Source organism: Idiotropiscis lumnitzeri, chromosome 15, assembly GCF_059441095.1.
Source record: "Idiotropiscis lumnitzeri isolate Australia: NSW breed Sydney's pygmy pipehorse chromosome 15, RoL_Ilum_1.0, whole genome shotgun sequence".
Classification (NCBI taxonomy): Eukaryota; Metazoa; Chordata; class Actinopteri; order Syngnathiformes; family Syngnathidae; genus Idiotropiscis; species Idiotropiscis lumnitzeri.
The window spans coordinates 5,716,111-5,736,457 of record NC_142405.1 but is presented as its reverse complement, the minus strand read 5'-3'; the positions used below and the strand labels follow the sequence as shown (position 1 = coordinate 5,736,457).

Here is a 20,347-nt window from a genome sequence, read left to right as displayed (position 1 = left end):
GCTACACTGGATTAGGAGGATGGTGACCCTTAGTGGACAAAAAAAAAATCATACATGTTGCAATTTTTCTTAAAACAGGAAACTGCAGTCATGTCTGGTTCTTTCTTTATTTTTACATTTCTTTATTTTTAAAGGCATATTTGCAAGCGACACCTTTGGATATGATGAACACGACTAGCACAGCTGTTCAAGCTTGACCACTGGAATACTAATAAACACAGGAAGTGGGAGCACCCCCTTCCCCCTGCACGAGGACGGAGGAAGGCAGGAATGCAATAATCAAAACCATGTGTGTTGTACAAACACACTCAGGCTCCATTTGTGTGTACGTGTCTTTTCCATTCCATGATTTCCTCACCTGATAATTCTCCATGATTACGTAAGACTCTTCGCCATCCTCGCAATTGCCTTGCGGGTCCCTGTGCTTGCGTGGGTTTTATTAAGGTACACTGGCTTCCGCTCACATCCCCAAAACTTGCATGTTAGCTTCAGTTAAAGTCGCTAAATTAAAGGTGCGGGTGTGGTTGGTTGGTTGTTTGTCGAAATGTGCCTGGCAATTACGGGCGACTAGTTTGGCTGTGCCAAAATACGGTTAGGGTCCCGCTCAGGGATGATCAACATGTCGCCCGCAGCCACTTAATAGCTCCCAAGGACCACATGAGTAACCTGCAGGCCTGTTCTAAATATAGCGCTCTCGTGATGGGACGTTGTGGTTTTTCAGAGTTTTATAGAAATTGAGGGTGGCATATTGATATTTGTTTTGGAATTATTGTGAAAAATCGCAAACAAACATGAACAATGTCTTTTCATAATTAATATAATTTCTCAAGGTAATTTGAGTCAGCACCCAAGAAGTACCAAGAAGTAAGTTTTGAAAATGTTGGTGCACTAGCTCATCTGTGACCCTGATCAGTGAAATATGAATGGATGGATTTTTCCATTCAAACGCAACCAAAATCAACACGATTGGCTCATATTTGAAACATGTCATTCTCCCCGCAAGATACAAATCCATTATTCAACATTTAAACGTTGACGTATGTATAAAAGTCTGACAGTCATTGAACGCACCACTCTCAACAAACAATCCATTGGCTTATTTAAAGGGCGCATTGAAACATTTTACAAGGCACCAAATAGTTTTTTTATTTTCAGTTTGCTCATCAAAATGTCACAATATTAATTTTAAAGCGGCATTTCGTGGATGTAGTTGATAACCGCGCACTGTTTGTGTGCGAGTCGAATCCCCAATGGGATTAAACGTCAAAACACGACACATTCCGGTTTGATCTTTCAAAATAAAACAGACAAATCGCCAAGTCGTGTGACCCCCATTAAAGTAAAGCTTTTACTTTGAACTCAAATAATCACACTTCCGGGTTAATTCTGCGTGCCGAGTGCAAGCTGCACAGCTTTTGCTCCCCGTTAACCATACGAGAAGAGGAGGCGTACTCGAGTATCGCGGACACTCACCGCGATTGACCGAAAGGAGGCCGCCGCCTCCTCCTAAAACGCATCGTTCTCAGTCGAAAGGAGGTGGACCGGAAGGTGGTCGAAGACCAAATGGCGAGCTTATTGCCCCAAACGAGACGCTGCCCGCGAGACAAGCTGTGCGTCTGACGCTTTGCCGGCCGGCCGGGGAATTAGGACGCCATAAATTCAAAGCTCATTTGGAGGCTGGAAGTTTCTGTCAGCGGGAATCCTGAATCGCAGTCTGCCAGTATGGACGAGGACAACCAAGGTAGGACGCAGTCATGCCAAATTACGCTCTCTCTCGTCATTCTAATTACAAAGGATGACAGAACAGTTTGTGAATTTTGAGTAAAAGTTGATTTTCCCACCCTGCACGAGTGTCCTGAAGGCAGCTCGCGGGCAGACCAATGCACCACACGTGATAACAATGACAACCTGCGGTGTGGGCATCACACTTGCTATCAGCAGCATCATGCATGTGTCATGTTCTTTTATTTATTTGGGTCCACCCGACCAGTGTTTGCAAAAGAATCACATAATGGAATGCAATTAAAATAAAGTTTTTTTGCTCCCTGTTGAAATTCACTGTAAAACTGACACAAAGCAAAACTTAATGAAACATTGTTTACTTGGTTAATAAGAATTTATAATTTCCAATAGCTTATAGACAAGCTATTAGTAAATAGCATAGAAGTTATGGTAATTATAAACCTAGAAAAAAGAGTGATTTGACACATATGGCGCAGCAACACATACAAACACAAAGTACATCGTTAGTCACAGGCATACTCTCGATCTGAGCTATAGATAATGAATCGCGATATAGCGGGGGTTCACTGCACATCGCTTCAAAACGATGTCATGCTAAGTTCAGTTACCTCTGCTGAGTCTGGCGCTCACAAAGCTATCAAAATGCCAAGTTTCCTGATTGGCGCAGGTGGGCTGGGGAAACCACACTTTTTGTTTTTCCACCAGCCAGACCAAACTCCCGCACGCTGACGGCTTGCAGAGCTGCAGGATGTACAGTAACGAGGTGTACGATGGCGGGGCATAAAGCTGTCATTGTGCTTGGTGCCGCCGGCTCGGCCTCAGGAGGTGGCACACGTGAGGGCTAAACCAGACGGACATATGGCGCTGTGTTTGCAGCCATGCGTGCGAGCTGACTCGCTGCAGGCTGTAAAAGGTACACGCGTGCACGGCATCCTGGTTGCCGCACTGTCGTTGTTCGGAGTCTGGTGGCGCGTACGCAATCGTTTTTACTTGTAATCACTTGCACACCCCCGCATGCACCCGCAGTGAAGTTAGGGGGAGGGAGGGAGGGAGGGAGGGAGAGAGAGAGGGAGAGAGAGAGGGGTAGAGAGAGGGGGAGGGGGGGTAGAGAGAGAGAGAGAGAGGGGGGGGGGAGAGAGAGAGAGAGAGAGAGAGAGAGAGAGAGAGAGAGAGAAAGAGAGAGAGAGAGAGGGAGGGAGGGAGGGAGGGAGGGAGAGAGAGAGGGGGAGGGGGGTAGAGAGAGAGAGAGCGAGAGAGAGGGGGGAGAGAGAGAGAGAAAGAGAGAGAGAGAGAGAGAGAGAGAAAGAGAGAGAGAGAGAGGGAGGGAGGGAGGGAGAGAGAGAGGGAGAGAGAGGGGGGGAGGGGGGTAGAGAGAGAGAGAGAGAGAGAGAGAGAGAGAGAGAGAGAGAGAGAGAGAGAGAGAGAGAGAGAGAGAGAGAGACCTCGCTAAAGGACCAAGATGATGGCAAAAGTGAGAAAATAGTTTATAAAATCTAGGTATATATATTTCTGTCCCCTTAGCCAAACTTAAATCCAGCAAATTCCTGGTTTGTTCCCGTTAATTCCCGTGGACATTTCCCAACTATGTAAATTCCTGCAATTTTGCAACCCCACTGACAAGTGGGTGGAAAAGAACAAACTGTGAGAGCGCGAGACATAATTGTACTGGATGCTGAGATGTCTGAGAGGAAAATGTGTGAGTGTCTATGTAATGGAGTCCAGACAAAGTGCCAGACAAAAGTTGACAAATAGCCAAAGGCTTGCGTACGGCGAGCCAAAGGTATCCCTCCTACTGCATCGGTTTGCCAACCAAAGAATTTCACTTTCCGCGAGCGGCTGTCCAAACTCGACATCACGCCGTCTTGATTCACTCTCTACTCCCGGCTTCTTGTGACCGTCTACTGGAGAAACTCTTTTAAAAACGTCTCCCATTTAAAGTATGCGGTCTGTGGCGTTATGACGCACGGCCGAGATGTCAGTGCCTTTCATCGGACGGACGGCTTCCCTTTCCTTTCAAAAGCCGGCTTTTGGTGATTGCGGCTGCTGTCTTGTCTCTCCCCCGCAGCCCACATGCTGTGAAGTGTTTGAGTGGAGTGGAGTCGTCACACGTCGGAACAAACTGTGCTTTGATTGTGTGCATTCTTTTAGTGGTTTATTTATTTATTTTTTGGTGGCAAATGTACTGGGTCACCTTCATTGCAAATACTGGCAGGAATGTGAAGTTGCAGCCGTGGGTGTTTATTTTGAACTTGAGGAGAAGTGCAAAGCAATGTCTCAGTTCGGCAAGTTCTGTGCGTAACCAATTTGCCAGGAAGCAAATGTGAAAAGTCTTGAGACTCTCTAAATGTTGTAGGTGCTTACTCATTCACTACCAGCCGACTAAAAAAAAAAAAAAGGATCTTTGACGTCTTTATCCGTCAATGGTAGTGAATGAGTTAAATATTTTAAAGTGTTGGGAACTTAAGGGCAGACAGTTAAGGACTAGGACTTGTTCAAAGATGAACAAAACGGAACCAGTCCATAGTTCATCCCATTTAAATTTACGATAGTCATGTTTAACAATCCGATGTTTGATTGGTTGATTGGTGTCCAGTCCCAGGTCAGTGCACTTTTTGCTTCTAAAACCGCAAATCTGTAAGCCAAGTCTTCCAAATACTCGGAAGGTCCTGTACGCGTTTCAAATGATTGAAATGCTGGCAATAAGCTCGCCGACTTGGCTTCTGTTTGGGGCTCCATCAGAGCGCCCTTGTCGAGCTCGGCCTCACCGATACCCCAAATCCGATTAAACCTTGCAGAGACATCCTCTCGGTCTGGTCGATTACGGCAGACCGAGCCATATGGACGTCAAAGCTCCGGACTTGGACGACTCCCATACGTGATAAGCTTGAATTGCTTGGAGCCACTTGCACTCCACCGGTTTGACTTTTCAAAAAGCGACCGGTGTTGTTTTTGTGTCTGGAGCAGCTAAGAGAGGAAAGCGCACGTGTTCTTTTCGAGTACGTCTCTAATTTCCTTCCAGTGGAACAAACAATGACATGCATTCACAATCAACTGGGACACGATGCGTGGAAAGAATTAGACAAATTGGGCCATTTTAGAGTCTGCTTTATGTTTGGACTCATGTGGACTCCTTTTGGGACTTCGATCGCCAGTCGGATTTTAGCAACGCGGGTGGCGGCGTGGCGTTCGGGTTCGCAGAAAGGAAGGGAGGCTCCAATGGACAGGAAAAGGGGAGGTTAGGAACGCTTATGTAAGCGCCCAAAGATTGTTTGCCTTGTAGTTCTGTAGCTGCGGGAAAAAGGTGGGCCTGTGAGTCTGAACATCCCCGTCCCAAATGCAACTGAGGCGGCTCGCAGTTTCTTTCAATAAATTTCATTCTCGGTGAACGTGCACGGATCAGATGATCGCCCTGTGAATGTCGTTCCGCGTTCCCACTTAAGCCACTCCTCACTTTGAACTGATCTGAAGTCTCAGGGTCACGTGATTATCATATCTGAAAACTGGGTCATTGCATCGTTACGGATGTGATCCAGAAAACACGGAAAGGCAAAAATGCGATGAAACGTTTTCTGAAAACCTTGAAATTGTGGCCAACGAATTTCACGGCGATGGGGGAAAGAAATGTGATGTCGCTCGACAATGCACTCACTGTGGATGGACAACAATGAAAGCTTTTTGTGTTAAACATCGGTGCTGTCGGACGACATTTTCGAGGAACAAGGTTGCGGAACGGTGTAAAAAAATGCGTTCTCAGTTTCTCACTGCGAATATGAATTTGACATATCGTTCATCTCAGCTACATTCTTAAATTTTAAGGATATTTCCTCTCATAGATTCGCCGTTACCGGCTGCCTTTTATTGATTCTTGATGGTTTTACCTTCTGGGCTGTGTTGAGCTGATGCATTTCTTGCTCTTGTTCCTCCGGAACAATTTTTGTCTTGAAATTGACGATTTTCCAGCATGTCCTAGTTTGCAGCAAGCAACCCAAATTTATGAGGATAATAATATATGTCACACATTGTTTCACTTTTGGCTCAGTATTAACAAAAACAGTCATTCCAAAAAAAAAAAAAGGGGGGCGGGTGTTTTCCTGCAGGGGAACCTTAACACTAATTTCTTCTGATCGCATTTTTGCAAGTGTTTGATCGCTCCCAGCGTGGCCCTAAATTTGGAAAGCAAAACCAAGTTTGTGTTTGGCTCTTGTCTCTGTGGTCGTCTTCCAACCTGTGTGTGTGTGTGTGTGTGTGTGTGTGCGAGCTGGCAAGCCTCCAGCATCTTGCGGCCCCCCTCTGGCCCCTTAACTGGCACAGAAAGGATTTGTAACACTCAGTGACTCGCTCAGTGGGGTCAGTGAGTCATTCAACTCATTGACATGGCTCAGCACATCTTGAGCATCGTTGAGATTTTTTTTCTTTTTTTTTTTTGCACAATGTGCATGTTTCTACCCCCGCAGCTGGATTGCCGCTGCTGCCGCATCATGCAAAATTCATTCCGCCTTCATTCGGCGAGAGGACGAGCTGCTGGTGCTGCCGAACAGACGGCACGGCCGTTGCGACCAAGTCGTCGCGCTGAGAAGGACGGCGGGGATGGCCGTGTTGTCGCCGCACAAAGCACAGCAGGGCGGCCATCTGAGCAACTTGTCGGCGGGTTAAGTGGATGCACTGGGTTGTGTGCTCGAATGATTCCGAGTAGGTGGCTTAAATGACGGCCTCAAGTCAGACCTGGCAAGAAAAAAAAAAATCCGTCAGTCCTCGTCCTTGTGTTGCTTTGAGTTGGCATCTTGAATATCTTCTCATCTCGCGTCGGTGCGTGACTCTAAACTTAACTCATTCACTCCCATTGACGGATAAAGACGTCAAAAAGTACATTCATTCTACCGGGGATGGCAGTGAACAAAACACGTGTTTTGGCCGCTGAGTGAGTCACTCGGCACTGCGGCCCTGCTGAAATATTTTCTGACAATCAATTCAACGTAGAACGTGGATTCTAATGTCCGTTCCTATTAAAATGAACTGCAGTCACGTAAGACTCTTCATTTATCCTTACAGTCGCTGACGTGCCTGTGGATGTTATCCATGTAATTACTGACTAATTGGCCAATTAACAAAGAAATGAAAGACAATCAAGACCAGAAAGTAAAACGTGGCGATGACAAAACATTGCGGCATTGAGCGACATGTCCACCCCATGTTTGTTTTCGGATTCAATCGGGCTGTTATTGTGAGACGTGACAACCGGGGCGAAAGTCGGTGCAGCGTAGAGACGAAAATGATAAGACCGCTCGCCGTCTGCGGTCGACAGATGGCCTCTCTCCGTTATCAGCGGATAACGACGCATGTGACATAAGGTGGAACGCTGCTGCAACATCGTCGCTAGCGCTGTCCTGATCCAGCCAAGATCAGGAACAGGAAACACAAAACGAAGCATCTTGACTTTTCACTTGAAATAAATTCAGATGAACAGAAGATCGTTCATCATTCTCCCAGCACGGGAATTTTAAAGCCGTCCTGTTCCTGGTGCGAGAACGCCATGTCCCTCGGCAAAAACGTGAAGAGGAACATCTCATACCTGAGCTAGACTGAGAAGAAAAATCGTCCGTCACCGCCGCTCAGCGTTTTGAGAAAAGATGAGCAGCGGCAAGGTGGACCGGTTTGTCCAGACGACCCGGTTCTTTTAGGAGGAATGTTGGCTACAAGTGTCACGTGTTTGGAGCCGTCGGTGCGTCTGTACGGTTTCTGTTTCTTGGCTCCTGCTCCCGAAGCATTCGAATGAGCTGTGAGTGGGTGTCATGACGTTTAGCGCAGTGCAATGTTACACTTTGGAAGGGAATAAGCCGCTCTGCCGATGTCATGGGGGCCAGAAAGTGGAAAAAGCCATGTGGTACGTATTTTGAGCCAGCGTCAGGGTCAGCATCACACGGACCGGTCCGAGTTCCTGACGGCATGCTTGCATCATTTCTCAGCCCGGCGGTGGCTCGCGTGTATTTGCAGTGGACGCGTTTGTCATGAGGTGTTCCCGAACGGGAAATGGCGAATGTTTACGCGGTTCGCCGTTGTCGCGGGAAGGACCTGCCCAATGTTCCCAATCAAAGTAGACGCCTGTCCGTCCATTGTCTTGCTGGGAAAGCGACGGCAAAATCAGGAAGCGCGCCGCTATTTTGTGTTCTCTCTTGACATTTGGCTGAAGTTGTCACTCATAACAAGAAAGAAAAAAAAAAAGTTTGCTCATGAAATAAAAGGCAGGGAATCCTGTTTTGTTAATTTGAGGAGGTTGTGCAAAAATTTGACCCCAATTTAAATTTGTGGGAGTTTAGAATCATCATTTTTATGATCTGCAAATTGGGTTTATGTATTCCGACGTTATGTAACTTTTTGTTATCTTCCAAAAAATGGGACAGAAAAGCACCTCAGGTAACGTCAGCCAACAGTAAAGGATTAAATTTGCTTCTTTCTCTTTTGCATATTTGCTTTGGCTTCTTGCAACCGTTGGCTTTTTTTTTTTTTCTTTCTCAGAAAGCACGTCGTAAAGAACGGAGGTGTGAAAAAGTCAAATATCCACAAAGGCTTTTATTTTTTTTTTTAGCAGTGGTCGTCGGAGATGATCGCTAGTAGTTACATGGATGACTAAAGTGTTTTTGTGATCTTGACAAACAACTTTAAGGAATTTAAGTTCCTCTTTTGCGGTGCGGGAGCACTGGTCAAAGTTGCGAACAGCTACTTTAGCTTCTCATGCTAGCAGCTAGCGAGCTAATTTGCTTTTATGGTTGTCTTATAAAGTCGAGACAGGAAACGCTTTTTGAAAATCACTTTGATGAAGATTATTACTTTAAACTACAATTTTTGAAATCATACAAAAAAAAAAAATACAATTGCGAAATATTTGACTATTTTCTTTTGTGAAGCTTTATAACGAATGATTTTCCTGCAAAAATTGAAAAAAAAAAAACTAAAATATATATTCTAGGTTGAATTGAAATTTGCAAATGTTTTTTTTTTTCCCCCTTTTTAGTCGGCCGGGCACTTGCTGTGAGTGACCCCAACAAAGAATAGCTTTCAATACAATTACATCGCCATACGCTCGTTTGTGCGCATGAAATAGTTGCCCCGTTATCAGCAGCGTGAAAAATGAGCATGTGATCTCCGTCTTCCTCACTCGGACTCTTATGACTCACTTAATCTGTGTTTTTTTTGTTTTCGCAACAAAGTCATGGGATTTTTTTTTTCCCCTCCAATTGCGACGCTTCGATTTTAGACGGCAAATAAACTCAATTAAAAGACAGTGTCCTACTGTGCGTACTGAGGAAGTCTTTCAGCTTCAATTTGAAAGCACTTGTGGGAAACTTTTATCTTATTGGACTCTCGGGTCGGATAAACTATAAATCATTGTCGGTTGGATGCGACTTGAACTGGTGAGTCTTAAACTGTGTTGGGCATGCATCGGTTGGACCAGGACTGATTCAATTAATCGGCGCAGCCGTGGGTTCGGCTTCCGATTCTTGGGAATCCATCCAAAGCGATCTGCTCCTCAGCTCTCGTGATCGTCGGGCCCGTCATGCCCTCAGACCTGATTGGGCAAATGGTGCGCACAGCTTCTTTTGCTCTGTCTCATCAAAACTCCAAGAGCTGAAAATGGAGATGATTTGGGATTGACGCAATCGTTAAGAATGAAGAGGGAGATTCTGCAGATAGGAAGGAAAGTTTCATTATTTCCAGTTAAGGGGAAACAAAAGCGGAGGGGGAAGGAAATGTGTGTGAATTGTAAAGCTGCTTAGGCGAATGATTCACTCGGGGCTTTTCAATCAGCTCTCACCCCCACTTTGTGCTGGGGTGGGGGCGGACTCAGTGCATGTGCGTGCGTGTGTGTGTGTGTGTGAGAGAGAAATCACAGGAGAGGCACAATCTGCTATAACTCCATGTGAAAATGACCTACTTCCTGTCAGCTCACTCTCAACCGGATTGCTGTTTTTTGGTGTGTGTGTGTGGGTGGGGGGCGGCGGGCTTGTGGGTGTGTGTGTGTGTGTCCTCCAGCGGAGGTTGCGGTGGCACGGTTAAATGGCGGATAAGTAGGTGTCCCTGGGGAGCTTCAGAGCGAGCTAGAATATGTGTGTGCGTGTGTGTAGGCGTGGGTGTGTGTGTGTGGGTGTGTGTGGGGGGTGTGTGTGTGTGTGTTTGGACTCCTTCCAACTCCCTGCAGTGTTAATTAGCTGACAACAAGTGAATCAAAGATAATATTTAAGCAGCGAGGCCCCCGTGACAGATGCTCAGGTGTGTGTGTGGGGGGGGGGGGGGCGTGCGTGTGTGTGTGTGTGTGTTTCAAACTTGCGTCTTACGCAACACTCTTCCAATCGTGTCCCCGTCCTCTCTAGGTGTAAGACAGCGATGCCTTGAGATACGAGTGGCCTGAAATGCGTTTGTAGCGGTGCAAGATTGCCTCTTTTTAAAAAAACATTTTAAAATTTTGCTTCAACCCGTACGCACGAACTGAAGATATAATTCCAGTCAGTTCCTAGTGAGCAGCAGTTTGACAGGCACTTAAGAAATAAATTCTTAAAAAGAAGAAGCTTTAAGCTGTTTAATGGCACTCCCAATTCCAGTTTAAGTCAAACAAAACTTTATTTTTAAGAACGGGCCTCCTGTTCAATGCTAACATGCTAATGTTAGCGTAGAGAGTGGCTGTTTAAGACTCCTTTGAGCAACAGTTCTTAGAACTAGTAATATCCTGATACACTCGGGTATATATTCTTTATCATCTGTGTAGACAGGCAAATATTTCAGCATCGTAACTGAGTCATTTGCGTCTGCTCGGCCGCATTATGCTGCCCCTAGTGGCCAAGGAATCACACCAAACGCAACAGGACCGCCAAAAGAATTTTTATAGTACGTCTTTGCTATTTTGTGCTATTTTTCTTTGCCTTTTTCCAGGAGAGGCTGAAACAAATAACTGGCATTGAAATTTGTATTTCAAGGCAAGGCTGAATTGTGCCATCTTTTGTCTGTTTTAATTCAGGTCATCGTCGCGAGTACATTTGCTCGGCGGCGCCAAGCGTAATCCGCGCGGCGCGACGCGACGCGACTCTGACTGGCTGCCGGTCCTTTCTCATCCTCACTTTCCCCCTCTCTGCGCAGTACCTGAAGACCTGTCGCTGGAGGAACGGGATGAGCTGTGCAACATCCGACGCCGGAAAAAGGAGCTGCTGGATGATATTGAAGTGAGTTGCGGATGTTTGTTCTGCAGCAGCGGGTCATTTCATTTCCTTGCATGACTTAGATGAGTTCGATGGAAAACTCGCTTTGTCCTCCTCCATCTTGTAGAGAATTAATAAAACATCGTGATTCAGTCGACGATTTTTTTTTTTTTTTTTTTTTGCAGCGGCTGAAGTTTGAGATTGCAGAAGTCATGACGGAAATCGAGCAGTTAACCTGCGTTGGGGAAAGGTGAGTTTGAATTGGCGTTCAGTGTAATCCTCCTCGGGTTTCTGATTGAATTTTTTTGTCAAATTTATATTTCTGTACGATGACTGAATAATTTTGAGAAATAATAGATTTTTGTTTACCGCGAGCCTGGAAGTTTGTATTTCAAGCTCCGTTTTGGTGAAAAGCACAATGTGGCACACCTGGTTTACTAGTTTTCACATTCCACTAATTTCAACTTTTCATTAATTTCCAATGAGAGAGAAAAAAAAATTATTTAATAAATTCACCAAAAATGTAACATTTCTTAACCAGCTGAAATCATTTTAAGACTCTTGTAATATTTGGGCCTTTAGTTAAAAAAATCCCCAATTAAATTGATTAATTTAAATGCGTTTATTTATTCATGATAATTAATAACTTATTATAAATATTATAAATAATATCACAAAAAAGTCCATTATTTCATAATTAAATAGTTGACCCATTTTACAGGTTAGTTGCTTCGGTTCTTGAGTTATAAATATGGACTTTAAAGAAGAAAATAAGAAGTATGCACAGCAGCATTCGTGTTCGTTGTCCCCTAGCAATCGTACAAGAAGAAGTTGACTGGCGTTACTTTCCCTCGAGTGTGTGTGTGTGTGTGTGTTGCAATCCCCCCCAGACTAAACATTAGCTCAGCGCCCGGCTTCAGAAGCTTTTGTCTGATTGGTTGATAAGGCGGCGTGAGGTCTCGTGTCTCAGGTGCCGCAACCGAACCGCTCGGGACTTGTTTGGCTCCGAGTCTGCTGCTCCAAGGTAGAAAGTCACCCCCCCCCCGCCCTCGGACAAAATATGGCCTGAACTGCGCTTGCAGCTTTTATTGGAGGGGCTCTCGAGACCCGTTCTGAAATAAACACCATTGGCTGGCCGTCAAGGTGCCAGTGGGCCGACGAGCAAACTTTGCTGGCGGCCTGTCGTCGCCGTCCAACTCAAGTGTCACGTCATGGCTGCGTTTGTGTTTTTCTGCGCAGCAAAACCACACAAAGAAACAAACAGATCGCAATGGGGAGGAAGAAGTTCAACATGGACCCCAAAAAGGTCAGCCATTTGTTTGTTGTCCATGCACGCATTTGAGCATGTTCGTCATTTTTGTTGCTGTCAAATTACGGACTAGAGATCTTTTTCAAATTGGAATTAATAGCCAGTCTGACATGATAAGATGGAAGCTGATTCTGGTTTCAGATAAAAGGGATTTTTTTTAGTTTTTTTTTTGGATGTTTAAAAAAAAAAAAAAATCACAACAATCTGTGCTAGTTTCTGGAAATGGATAGCGACAAGCTGTGCAAATGTGGTGAGGAACAAGCAGTTTGCGGGACTGTTTCAAGATCCACGTTGCACATAGTGCCCCATTTAAAAAAAAAAAAAAAAAATAAAATAAATAAAAATTATGGCACATACACTTTCAGTGCACTGACACTTTGTGGCGCATTTACAGAAGAATATACTGAAAAAAAAAATGTTTTCCTCAAGCACCTCTGGTTTTCAGTATAATAATAATAATAATTGTTATTATTGGTATTATTATAATTATAATTATTATTATTATTAACAATATTACAAAAACCTGGGAAAAAAACTTTTTTTTTCTCAAGCGCCTCAGGTTTTCATAATAATAATAATAGTAATAATAGTACAAATATAATATGAAATATAATATGTAATATAATGATGTAAGTTTTTTTTTCTGAGACATCATAGATCTAAATTACAACATATGGTAAAATTCATTAGCTGAAACCTCCAAATAAGAAACGAAAATGCCTCAAAAGCCAGACATGCTACAAACCAAAGTATGCAGCATTTTTTTTTTTTTTAAATGACCAACGTTATTTGTGTTCCGTTTGAAGGGCATCCAGTTCCTTCTGGAAAACGATCTCCTCCAGAACACAGCTGAGGACATCGCGCAGTTCCTCTACAAAGGCGAAGGCCTCAACAAGACCGTCATCGGGGACTACTTGGGCGAACGGTGAGTCCTCGGCCGCCGTCCTTGCTAAGCTCCGGAGTGAACGTTTACGAGGTAGCGGCTGAGACGATAAAGTCGCGACGCTAGCGTGCTTCACATTATTTATTTATTTATTTTTTTAGTGATGACTTCAACATCAAGGTGCTCCAGGCCTTTGTGGAGCTTCACGAGTTTGCAGACCTCAATCTGGTCCAAGCCTTAAGGTGAGTTTGCCTCAAGTGGCCGACGGCCGGCCAAACACTTGTCGGGAAATCTCGTTTCACCTTTTGAATTACTGCAATCCGGAATTGCGACATCCTTAATGGGCCCGGAAGCAGCCTGCTAATTAACAAATTGGCACCACTTGATCTTTGGCTGAGGTCCCGAGTGACGTCCTCATGCTATAAAGTTTCGCAACTGTGGCAATTTTTTCCGTTTTGGTGATGGATGTTCAATCGGACTTTTTTTTTCAGTCCGATACCTGAACAAATATTCACTCTTTGAGTACTTAGCCATACGGGGTACTGATGCCTGTAGTACTTTGAATGTATAACATTTCATTTAACACACACACACACACACATGCAAATAAAGTGAACAAAGGCGTTCGATTCTGACGCAGATGATGATTTGCCAACGTTTCAAAGTGCCGCAGTACAACGAAAACCACTGCAGAGGAGGACTTACTTGCTGTCAGATTTTTTTTTTTTTTTTTTTGGGCCTTAAATATTGGTAGCTGGCATCGGCAGCCTCCTGGAATACTCGATAACTCAAAACAGGGAGGGGCCACTGACCACTTTTTAATTTTTTTTATTTTATTTTTTTTTAACATTCTCCACGGAAAACGGCGGCCATGGGGAAAACAAATCCAGGAAGAAGTAAAAATTTGGAAAATTGTGAAAAAGGAAAATGGGGAAAAAAAAATCTCCGGATGGCAAACGGCAGAAGCGTTGTAATATCACTATTCACCACTAGATGGAAGACTTGTCTTAGTTGCTTGCCCAATGCTTTGTTTTTTTTTGTTTTTGCAGATTTGATTAAACGTGCAGGACAAACTTTGTACAACAATAATATTAAAATTTTGAGTGAGTTATTTTTTGTGAAAAAAAAAATGAACAAAACGCGTTCCTGCAGTTTGTTGTTCAACAGGTTTGTGCCGTCATTGAATGGTCATTTTACAGCAAGACGTGCTTAGATTTTGGCCACTGAATGCACGTATCTTTCATGCCGTTAATGGAATATTCCGCTCATTATTGTTCAATGATGTCGTTTCATCCCAATTTCAATTATTCTCACTGCTTATATCAGGCTGTTCTCCAAAGAATCTCTTCCAAGGAGCCCCGAATGTTGTTGAACTAATTTAGCAGCAGCCCGACGAATGTATTACAGATGCCGAACGTAAATGCATTTACCGGGCCATCTGCTGCTGAGCTCGCCTTCAAACGCAACCGCGACCGTGTTTGTGTTGCAGGCAGTTCCTGTGGAGCTTCAGACTTCCTGGCGAAGCGCAGAAGATCGATCGTATGATGGAGGCCTTCGCCTCGAGGTACTGTCAGTGCAATCCTGGCGTCTTCCAGTCAACAGGTAACGCGCACACACACACACACACACACACACACACACACACACATTGTGGTTGATTGATGAGTCAGCGAGAATTGATTATAGCAGCCATCAGACCTGCTCGGCCTCACATCAATGCTGCTGTCGTCACGCCCACACACGCCAAAGTATCTTATTAGTTACTCGATATTCCTTTCGTTTGCTAATGTGAATGTGCAACCGAATATTTCGCATGAATCGCTAGCACACAGCCAACAATAGCTTTCGGCATTGACCCTTCCTCAAGGAATAGCCGTGCCTTTTTAACTCATTCACTGCCGGCCTGGGTAAAATTTGGGCGTCTATATCCGTCAATGGCAGCGAATGAGTTGACGGCAAAAATCATTGTTTGCTGTTTGTCTCCAGAAGTGATCAAGAAATCGATCGCGGTAGAATGCCGACTTTGCTCGTCCTTCGTTGCCTCCTGTCTTGACATAAGTGATTGTTCTTGTTTGACTCCTGAATATTGATGCGTTTCCACGGCGACCCGTCCCGTCTTAACTTATCGGCCGGCGCGCACGTCGCGTCCTAAACGGCAGCGCGGATATTGGCGGAGGTGTGCAGCGCAGACGTGCGGAGGCCGGCGGGCGGGCGGGAGCGATGACGGGGCGTCATTAAATCAATGCGAGTGTGTTTGTGCGCCGCCGCAGCAAGAGGCTGTTTGTTGATTAAAATGCGTCCGGCCGGCGCTGAGGGGAAATGAGTGATTTCAAATCAACAACAACATTCGACTTGAATTTTTTGTGACGAGACGGTTGGGAATGAATAAATGAAATTTCTTTCTTTTGTTTTCTCTTGACCCGCGCGCGGCCTCCGCAGACACCTGCTACGTGCTTTCCTTCGCCATCATCATGCTGAACACGAGCCTGCACAACCCCAACGTCCGAGACAAGCCGCCCGTGGAGCGCTTCATCTCCATGAACCGAGGCATCAACGAGGGCGGCGACCTCCCCGAGGAGCTGCTCAGGGTGAGAGTTTCCGCTCTCCATTTGCGACAAAGCTTTTGAAGGCGCTTCTAAAATTGGGCCATAAAAGTTTGTGAAGAAGCACACCGAGACGGGAAAAGCATTTCGTCCTGACTGTTTTTGTGTACTTTCGTCCTGATTTGAGTGGGAAAAACAGGCGCCACATGTGCTCTTTAAATCAAACCTGCCCCCAGAGTCACGAAAGTCTGAATCATGATCGCCCACCCGCTCGAAAGAGGAAACGCAGTCTGTCAATGTCGTCTTTAATGCACTGCCTGCTCTCATCCTGCCAATGCGAAGTGAACACGAGTTTTTCTTTTTTTTTTTTTTTTTTTGTCTGTCCTCTCTGTCGCCGTCCAGAATCTGTACGACAGCATCAAGAGCGAACCGTTTAAGATCCCGGAGGATGACGGCAACGACCTGACGCACACGTTCTTCAACCCGGACAGGGAGGGCTGGCTGCTCAAATTAGGTTTGGCCTTCCTGTTCTTCTCAACGCCTTGCCTTCCAAATCAATCGTTTTTTTTTTTTTGTTGTTGTTTTTTTCTGGTGCGAGATATAATCACAATGTTTCAAGCATAATATTACCGTTCAAATAAATAAATAAATGTATATGCGTTAGTTAGAATAATTGCAAAAGAATCCATTTCTATGGGAGGCTTAAACTTTAATTTTAATTAAAAAAAAAAAATTCTGGCAATTATAGAACAGTAATTTTGGTATCAAACTTATTGATTTATTTATTTATTTTTTTTAAAATACATTTTTTAAAATTCTTTTTGCAATGGAGGCTACAATATGAGAGCGCATCAAATGCAGGAAGCTGAGTACATGGCTGGCCCCGCCCACTTTTGGAATTTGTAATTGGGCCATTATAAATAGGACATTTATAATTCATTATTTTGGACTGCCGAATGAAACTGAGGATTACGATTCCTTGGACTCTTCTCAATCATGTCACGTGTGTGTGCGTGTCGACGTGGTCGTCTATAATATTTATTTCCCCGTGGTTGTAATTTGGCCATGATCCAATTTACATTTATTTGATCCTCTTCGTGCTTCTTACATACTTGGAAGCCTCATCACCTTTCAACATCTTCCTTGCCTTCCTTTTTCAGTCTAAACAGAGCGCGTGCGTGCGTAAAAGCAACAGCGCTGCAGCTGGCGATCTTCATTAGCACGCACATCTGGCCGGCGCTGCTTCTTAACGTACAAACTAACGAGTATGAATGTGAATTGCTCCATCGTGCCTCCTGGACTCCGACACGGTTACATTCTGGTACGCCCCCACCATGCTCGCAGGCGTTTCGCGCACCGGAATCTCCTCAATGTTACTCTCTAAAAATAACCGCCCGGAAGATGGGAAGGCGATGAATGGCTGTGAACGCGCAGCGGAAATTTGGCTAGGCTATAATTTAATAGCCAGAGTCTATGGAAACGTAAGGAAATTCACTTGTGTCTCGCATATTTTGAGCCGCCAAGAAAACAGGAAGGAAATGCCGCAGCGGAAAGTGGAAAGCTGGCTCAAAGTACAAAAACGCACACACGGATGCTTTTGGTGCAGTTTGGATGCAAGTCAAGGCGTCCACGTCGTCTTAAGTGGACAAAAAGTACGGGGGCGCTCGATTAGAAGCTCCTCAATCTTTTTTTTTTTTTTTTAGAGCAAAGAAATTTGGTTTTGTTTTCTTTGTAAGACTGAATATGATTTATGGGAAATTTGAAATGTTACAAGGGTAAAAGTGAGATTTAAAAAAAAAAAAGGAAAATAAACTATTAGAAAAGGATTGAAGTAAAGTCACACTAAATATGGGGCAAAAAAAATCTAGTTTATAAAACTGATGTCACAAAAGGCGGGAAAAGAAAATCGTAGTTTCACAAGAATAAAGCCATATGACAACAAAATTAGAAATTTGCAGTGGAAACAAGCCAAAAATTTCACTATTATAAATTAATTTCATGAAACGTTATTCATTTTTTATATTCAATTTTATACAGATCAGTTAGCGAGGGAAAATATTTAGATAGAAAAAAAATGTGTGATTTAATGTCATGTAAAGCGAATTATCAATAAGTCGGAATATGATTTTGAAAACGCTCCACATTGTAAAAGGAATGAAAATTTCCAAAAAGTCTCATATTTGAATATGATGACAAATATGGCGGCCATTGTTCAACTTGCTCTGTGCTGTTTCTTGCTCTTTCCCTCAGGGGGTCGCGTGAAAACCTGGAAGAGGAGGTGGTTCATCCTGACCGACAACTGCCTCTACTACTTTGAATACACAACGGTAACTTGCGCACACACACGCACGCAATTTAGTCACTCCAACTCCAATTGCGAAGGCCACCGGCAGATTACATTGACATAGCAACACGGAGAGCCTGAAACCTGATTGGACAAAAATAAATGATAATATAAATACATGGAGTTGAAGCAGAAAAATGTTGCGCCTTTGTAAAGTGATCATGATTATGGCACTTCACATTATTATTAAAAGCAATCATTCATTGGCAATTAATCAGCTCGCTAGCCGGCTCCGATCCTGCCTGATCGCGCTCATTTCGGACCCGTCGCGTGCCCCCGCTGCACTTGAACGGCAATCGAAGCGCGTCGATTCCAGCTCATGTGCTGCTCCAATTTGTGTTCCAGGACAAGGAGCCTCGTGGGATCATTCCTCTGGAGAACCTCAGCATCAGGGAGGTGGAGGAGCCCAGGAAGCCGGTGAGTGGCGCCCCCTGCTGGCCAAATGCTCCCTGTTATCGGCGCAGGTGGAAAAAGTGGTCATCGCGCTCTGCATTACAAGAACTTGTAAAGCAAATTTAACGTTTGATAGATAATTGCTGAAAACGTGCAAAGACGATGAAGTATATTGCTGAGAATATCAGTGTGGCGGGTAAAAAGGATTTATTTAGGTAACTAAGCGCTTACTTGAACTGAACATGAAATGTCTGCGACAATGCCAGAATATTTATTATATTTTCAATTTTATTAGAATTTTTTTTTTTTGTCATTAAAAACCATTTTGTAAAATGGAAGTAAAAATAATATTGCATCCATTCGAATTTACATTTGTGGGACTGACGCTGCTGTTTGCGATCGTGCAGAACTGCTTCGAGCTGTACAACCCCAACCACAAAGGTCAGGTGATCAAAGCCTGCAAGACGGAGGCGGACGGCCGCGTGGTGGAGGGCAACCACGTCGTCTACCGAATATCGGCGCCCACGCCTGAGGAGAAGGAGGAGTGGATCAAATCTATCAAGTAAGAACAAAATGTCAACGAGTAAATCATATTTCTTTTTTTTTTTTTTTATTTAGAACCTCTTTTTCAAGCCTTTTTTTATATAGATTTTTTCCCCCACTTTATTATAATGGGTGTCGATTATATAAGGATTTTTTTTCTTTTTCTCTGGTCCGATCCCAATCCCGGAGGATTTGGCGGAGGTCCACTGCATTGCCTGTCTACATGTGTTGCGCCACTATTTCTATTCAAATGTATTTTGCTTCAATAAGTGTAACACACAGCACAAACTGGATGCTATTTGTTTATTAGCAGATTCCTAATTTCCAACTAACCTGATGTACTAGAGAAAAAAATATTTATCGCTCAACGCTTGGTCGCGTGGCGCTGTCAAGCGAACGAGATCCACACATAGTTTAGGTGAGCCTCCTCATGCTTGGCACCGGCGCGAACAGGATTTCTCAGCCGTGAACGTGTGCCCCAAAACCCCTCCCACCCTCCCACCCACCCCTCTCAAATGGATCCCCAACCGCTTCCTGACTCGCTCGTCGCTGCAAAGCGAAAGACGCTTCATCTACGGACGCGTCGTTGGCCCACCAAACGGCACAATTGGGTGGCAAAAAGCGGGCGTGATCGCGTTTTGCTCCGCCTTTGACTGGAGGTGAGCGTCGCTTCCAACGAGTAATGCGAAGGAAACCATGGAAACCAAACTAGGTCATTGCACAAACTCCTTCCTTCCTCTTCCTCTTTTTTTTTTCTTTTTTGCTCCCATCTAATCAAAGCAAGGGTTTGTAAGTGCTTACATCATTTCCATATCAAAGATGCTGGAGACCCCCCCCCACCCCCTCCTCCTTCTCACATGACCTCGTTACGCATCTCTAGGGCCAGCATCAGCAGAGACCCCTTCTACGACATGCTCGCCACCAGGAAGCGACGCGTGGCCAACAAGAAGTGAAGCGGCGGACGCCTCAGTGCAGACAGCAAGACCAAAACCGGTGATTTTTTTTTTTATTTTTGTGATGGGGTGTACAAGTGGGAGGCACCCTGTCGAAGAGGGGGCAGCTGCACGCACGCACACAAACGTGAAGACTTTTTGGTGCACGCGCACGCCTCCTCTTTTCTCACCTCGTTCTGCTAAAACTTGCATGTGGGACGTCATGGACCAACGGGTTTGGATGTGTGTGCGTGTGATGTCAGTGTCAACTGTCAAAGTGTCCAGGGTTTGAATCTTGGGGGAAAAAAGTGTGTGTGTGTGTGTGTGTGTGTGGGGGGGGGGTAGTCTTGAGTCAGCTGGACTGATTTCATCCAATAGTGAAGGGCAGACAATTACGAGCTGTGCATATTTTGGATTTGAGTTGTAAAGGCGGTCAAGAGGCTTTTGGGTTACACTGAAAAGAAACTAAACC

General features: G+C 44.6%; 1 protein-coding gene across 2 annotated transcripts; it reads left to right on the top strand.

Annotated features, from left to right (window-relative positions):
* The first annotated feature begins 1,415 nt into the window (after nt 1–1,415).
* Nucleotides 1,416–19,948, top strand: cyth3b (cytohesin 3b). Of its 2 annotated transcripts, none has more exons than XM_088316459.1 (13): nt 1,416–1,741; nt 10,870–10,952; nt 11,114–11,178; nt 12,168–12,234; nt 13,044–13,162; nt 13,282–13,362; nt 14,610–14,722; nt 15,560–15,708; nt 16,066–16,177; nt 17,914–17,990; nt 18,353–18,424; nt 18,808–18,962; nt 19,824–19,948. In XM_088316459.1, exons 1-13 carry the CDS (start codon nt 1,723–1,725, stop codon nt 19,894–19,896), a joined length of 1,185 nt encoding a protein of 394 aa, XP_088172585.1. In that variant the 5' UTR covers nt 1,416–1,722; the 3' UTR covers nt 19,897–19,948. The 2 variants fall into 2 exon arrangements, with proteins under 2 accessions (XP_088172585.1, XP_088172584.1); XM_088316458.1 differs by lacking the exon at nt 1,416–1,741 and adding an exon at nt 7,439–7,624.
* The last annotated feature ends 399 nt before the right edge of the window (nt 19,949–20,347 follow it).

What these genes read in the sequence shown, in the direction of transcription:
- cyth3b (XM_088316458.1), top strand. Translation starts at nt 7,594, where the DNA reads ATGGGGGCCAGAAAGTGGAAAAAGCCATGTG. An exon ending in TTAACCTGCGTTGGGGAAAG is followed by an intron (nt 11,179 to 12,167) that starts GTGAGTTTGAAT and finishes TTTTCTGCGCAG; the next exon opens with CAAAACCACACAAAGAAACA. An exon ending in ACTACTTTGAATACACAACG is followed by an intron (nt 17,991 to 18,352) that starts GTAACTTGCGCA and finishes TTTGTGTTCCAG; the next exon opens with GACAAGGAGCCTCGTGGGAT.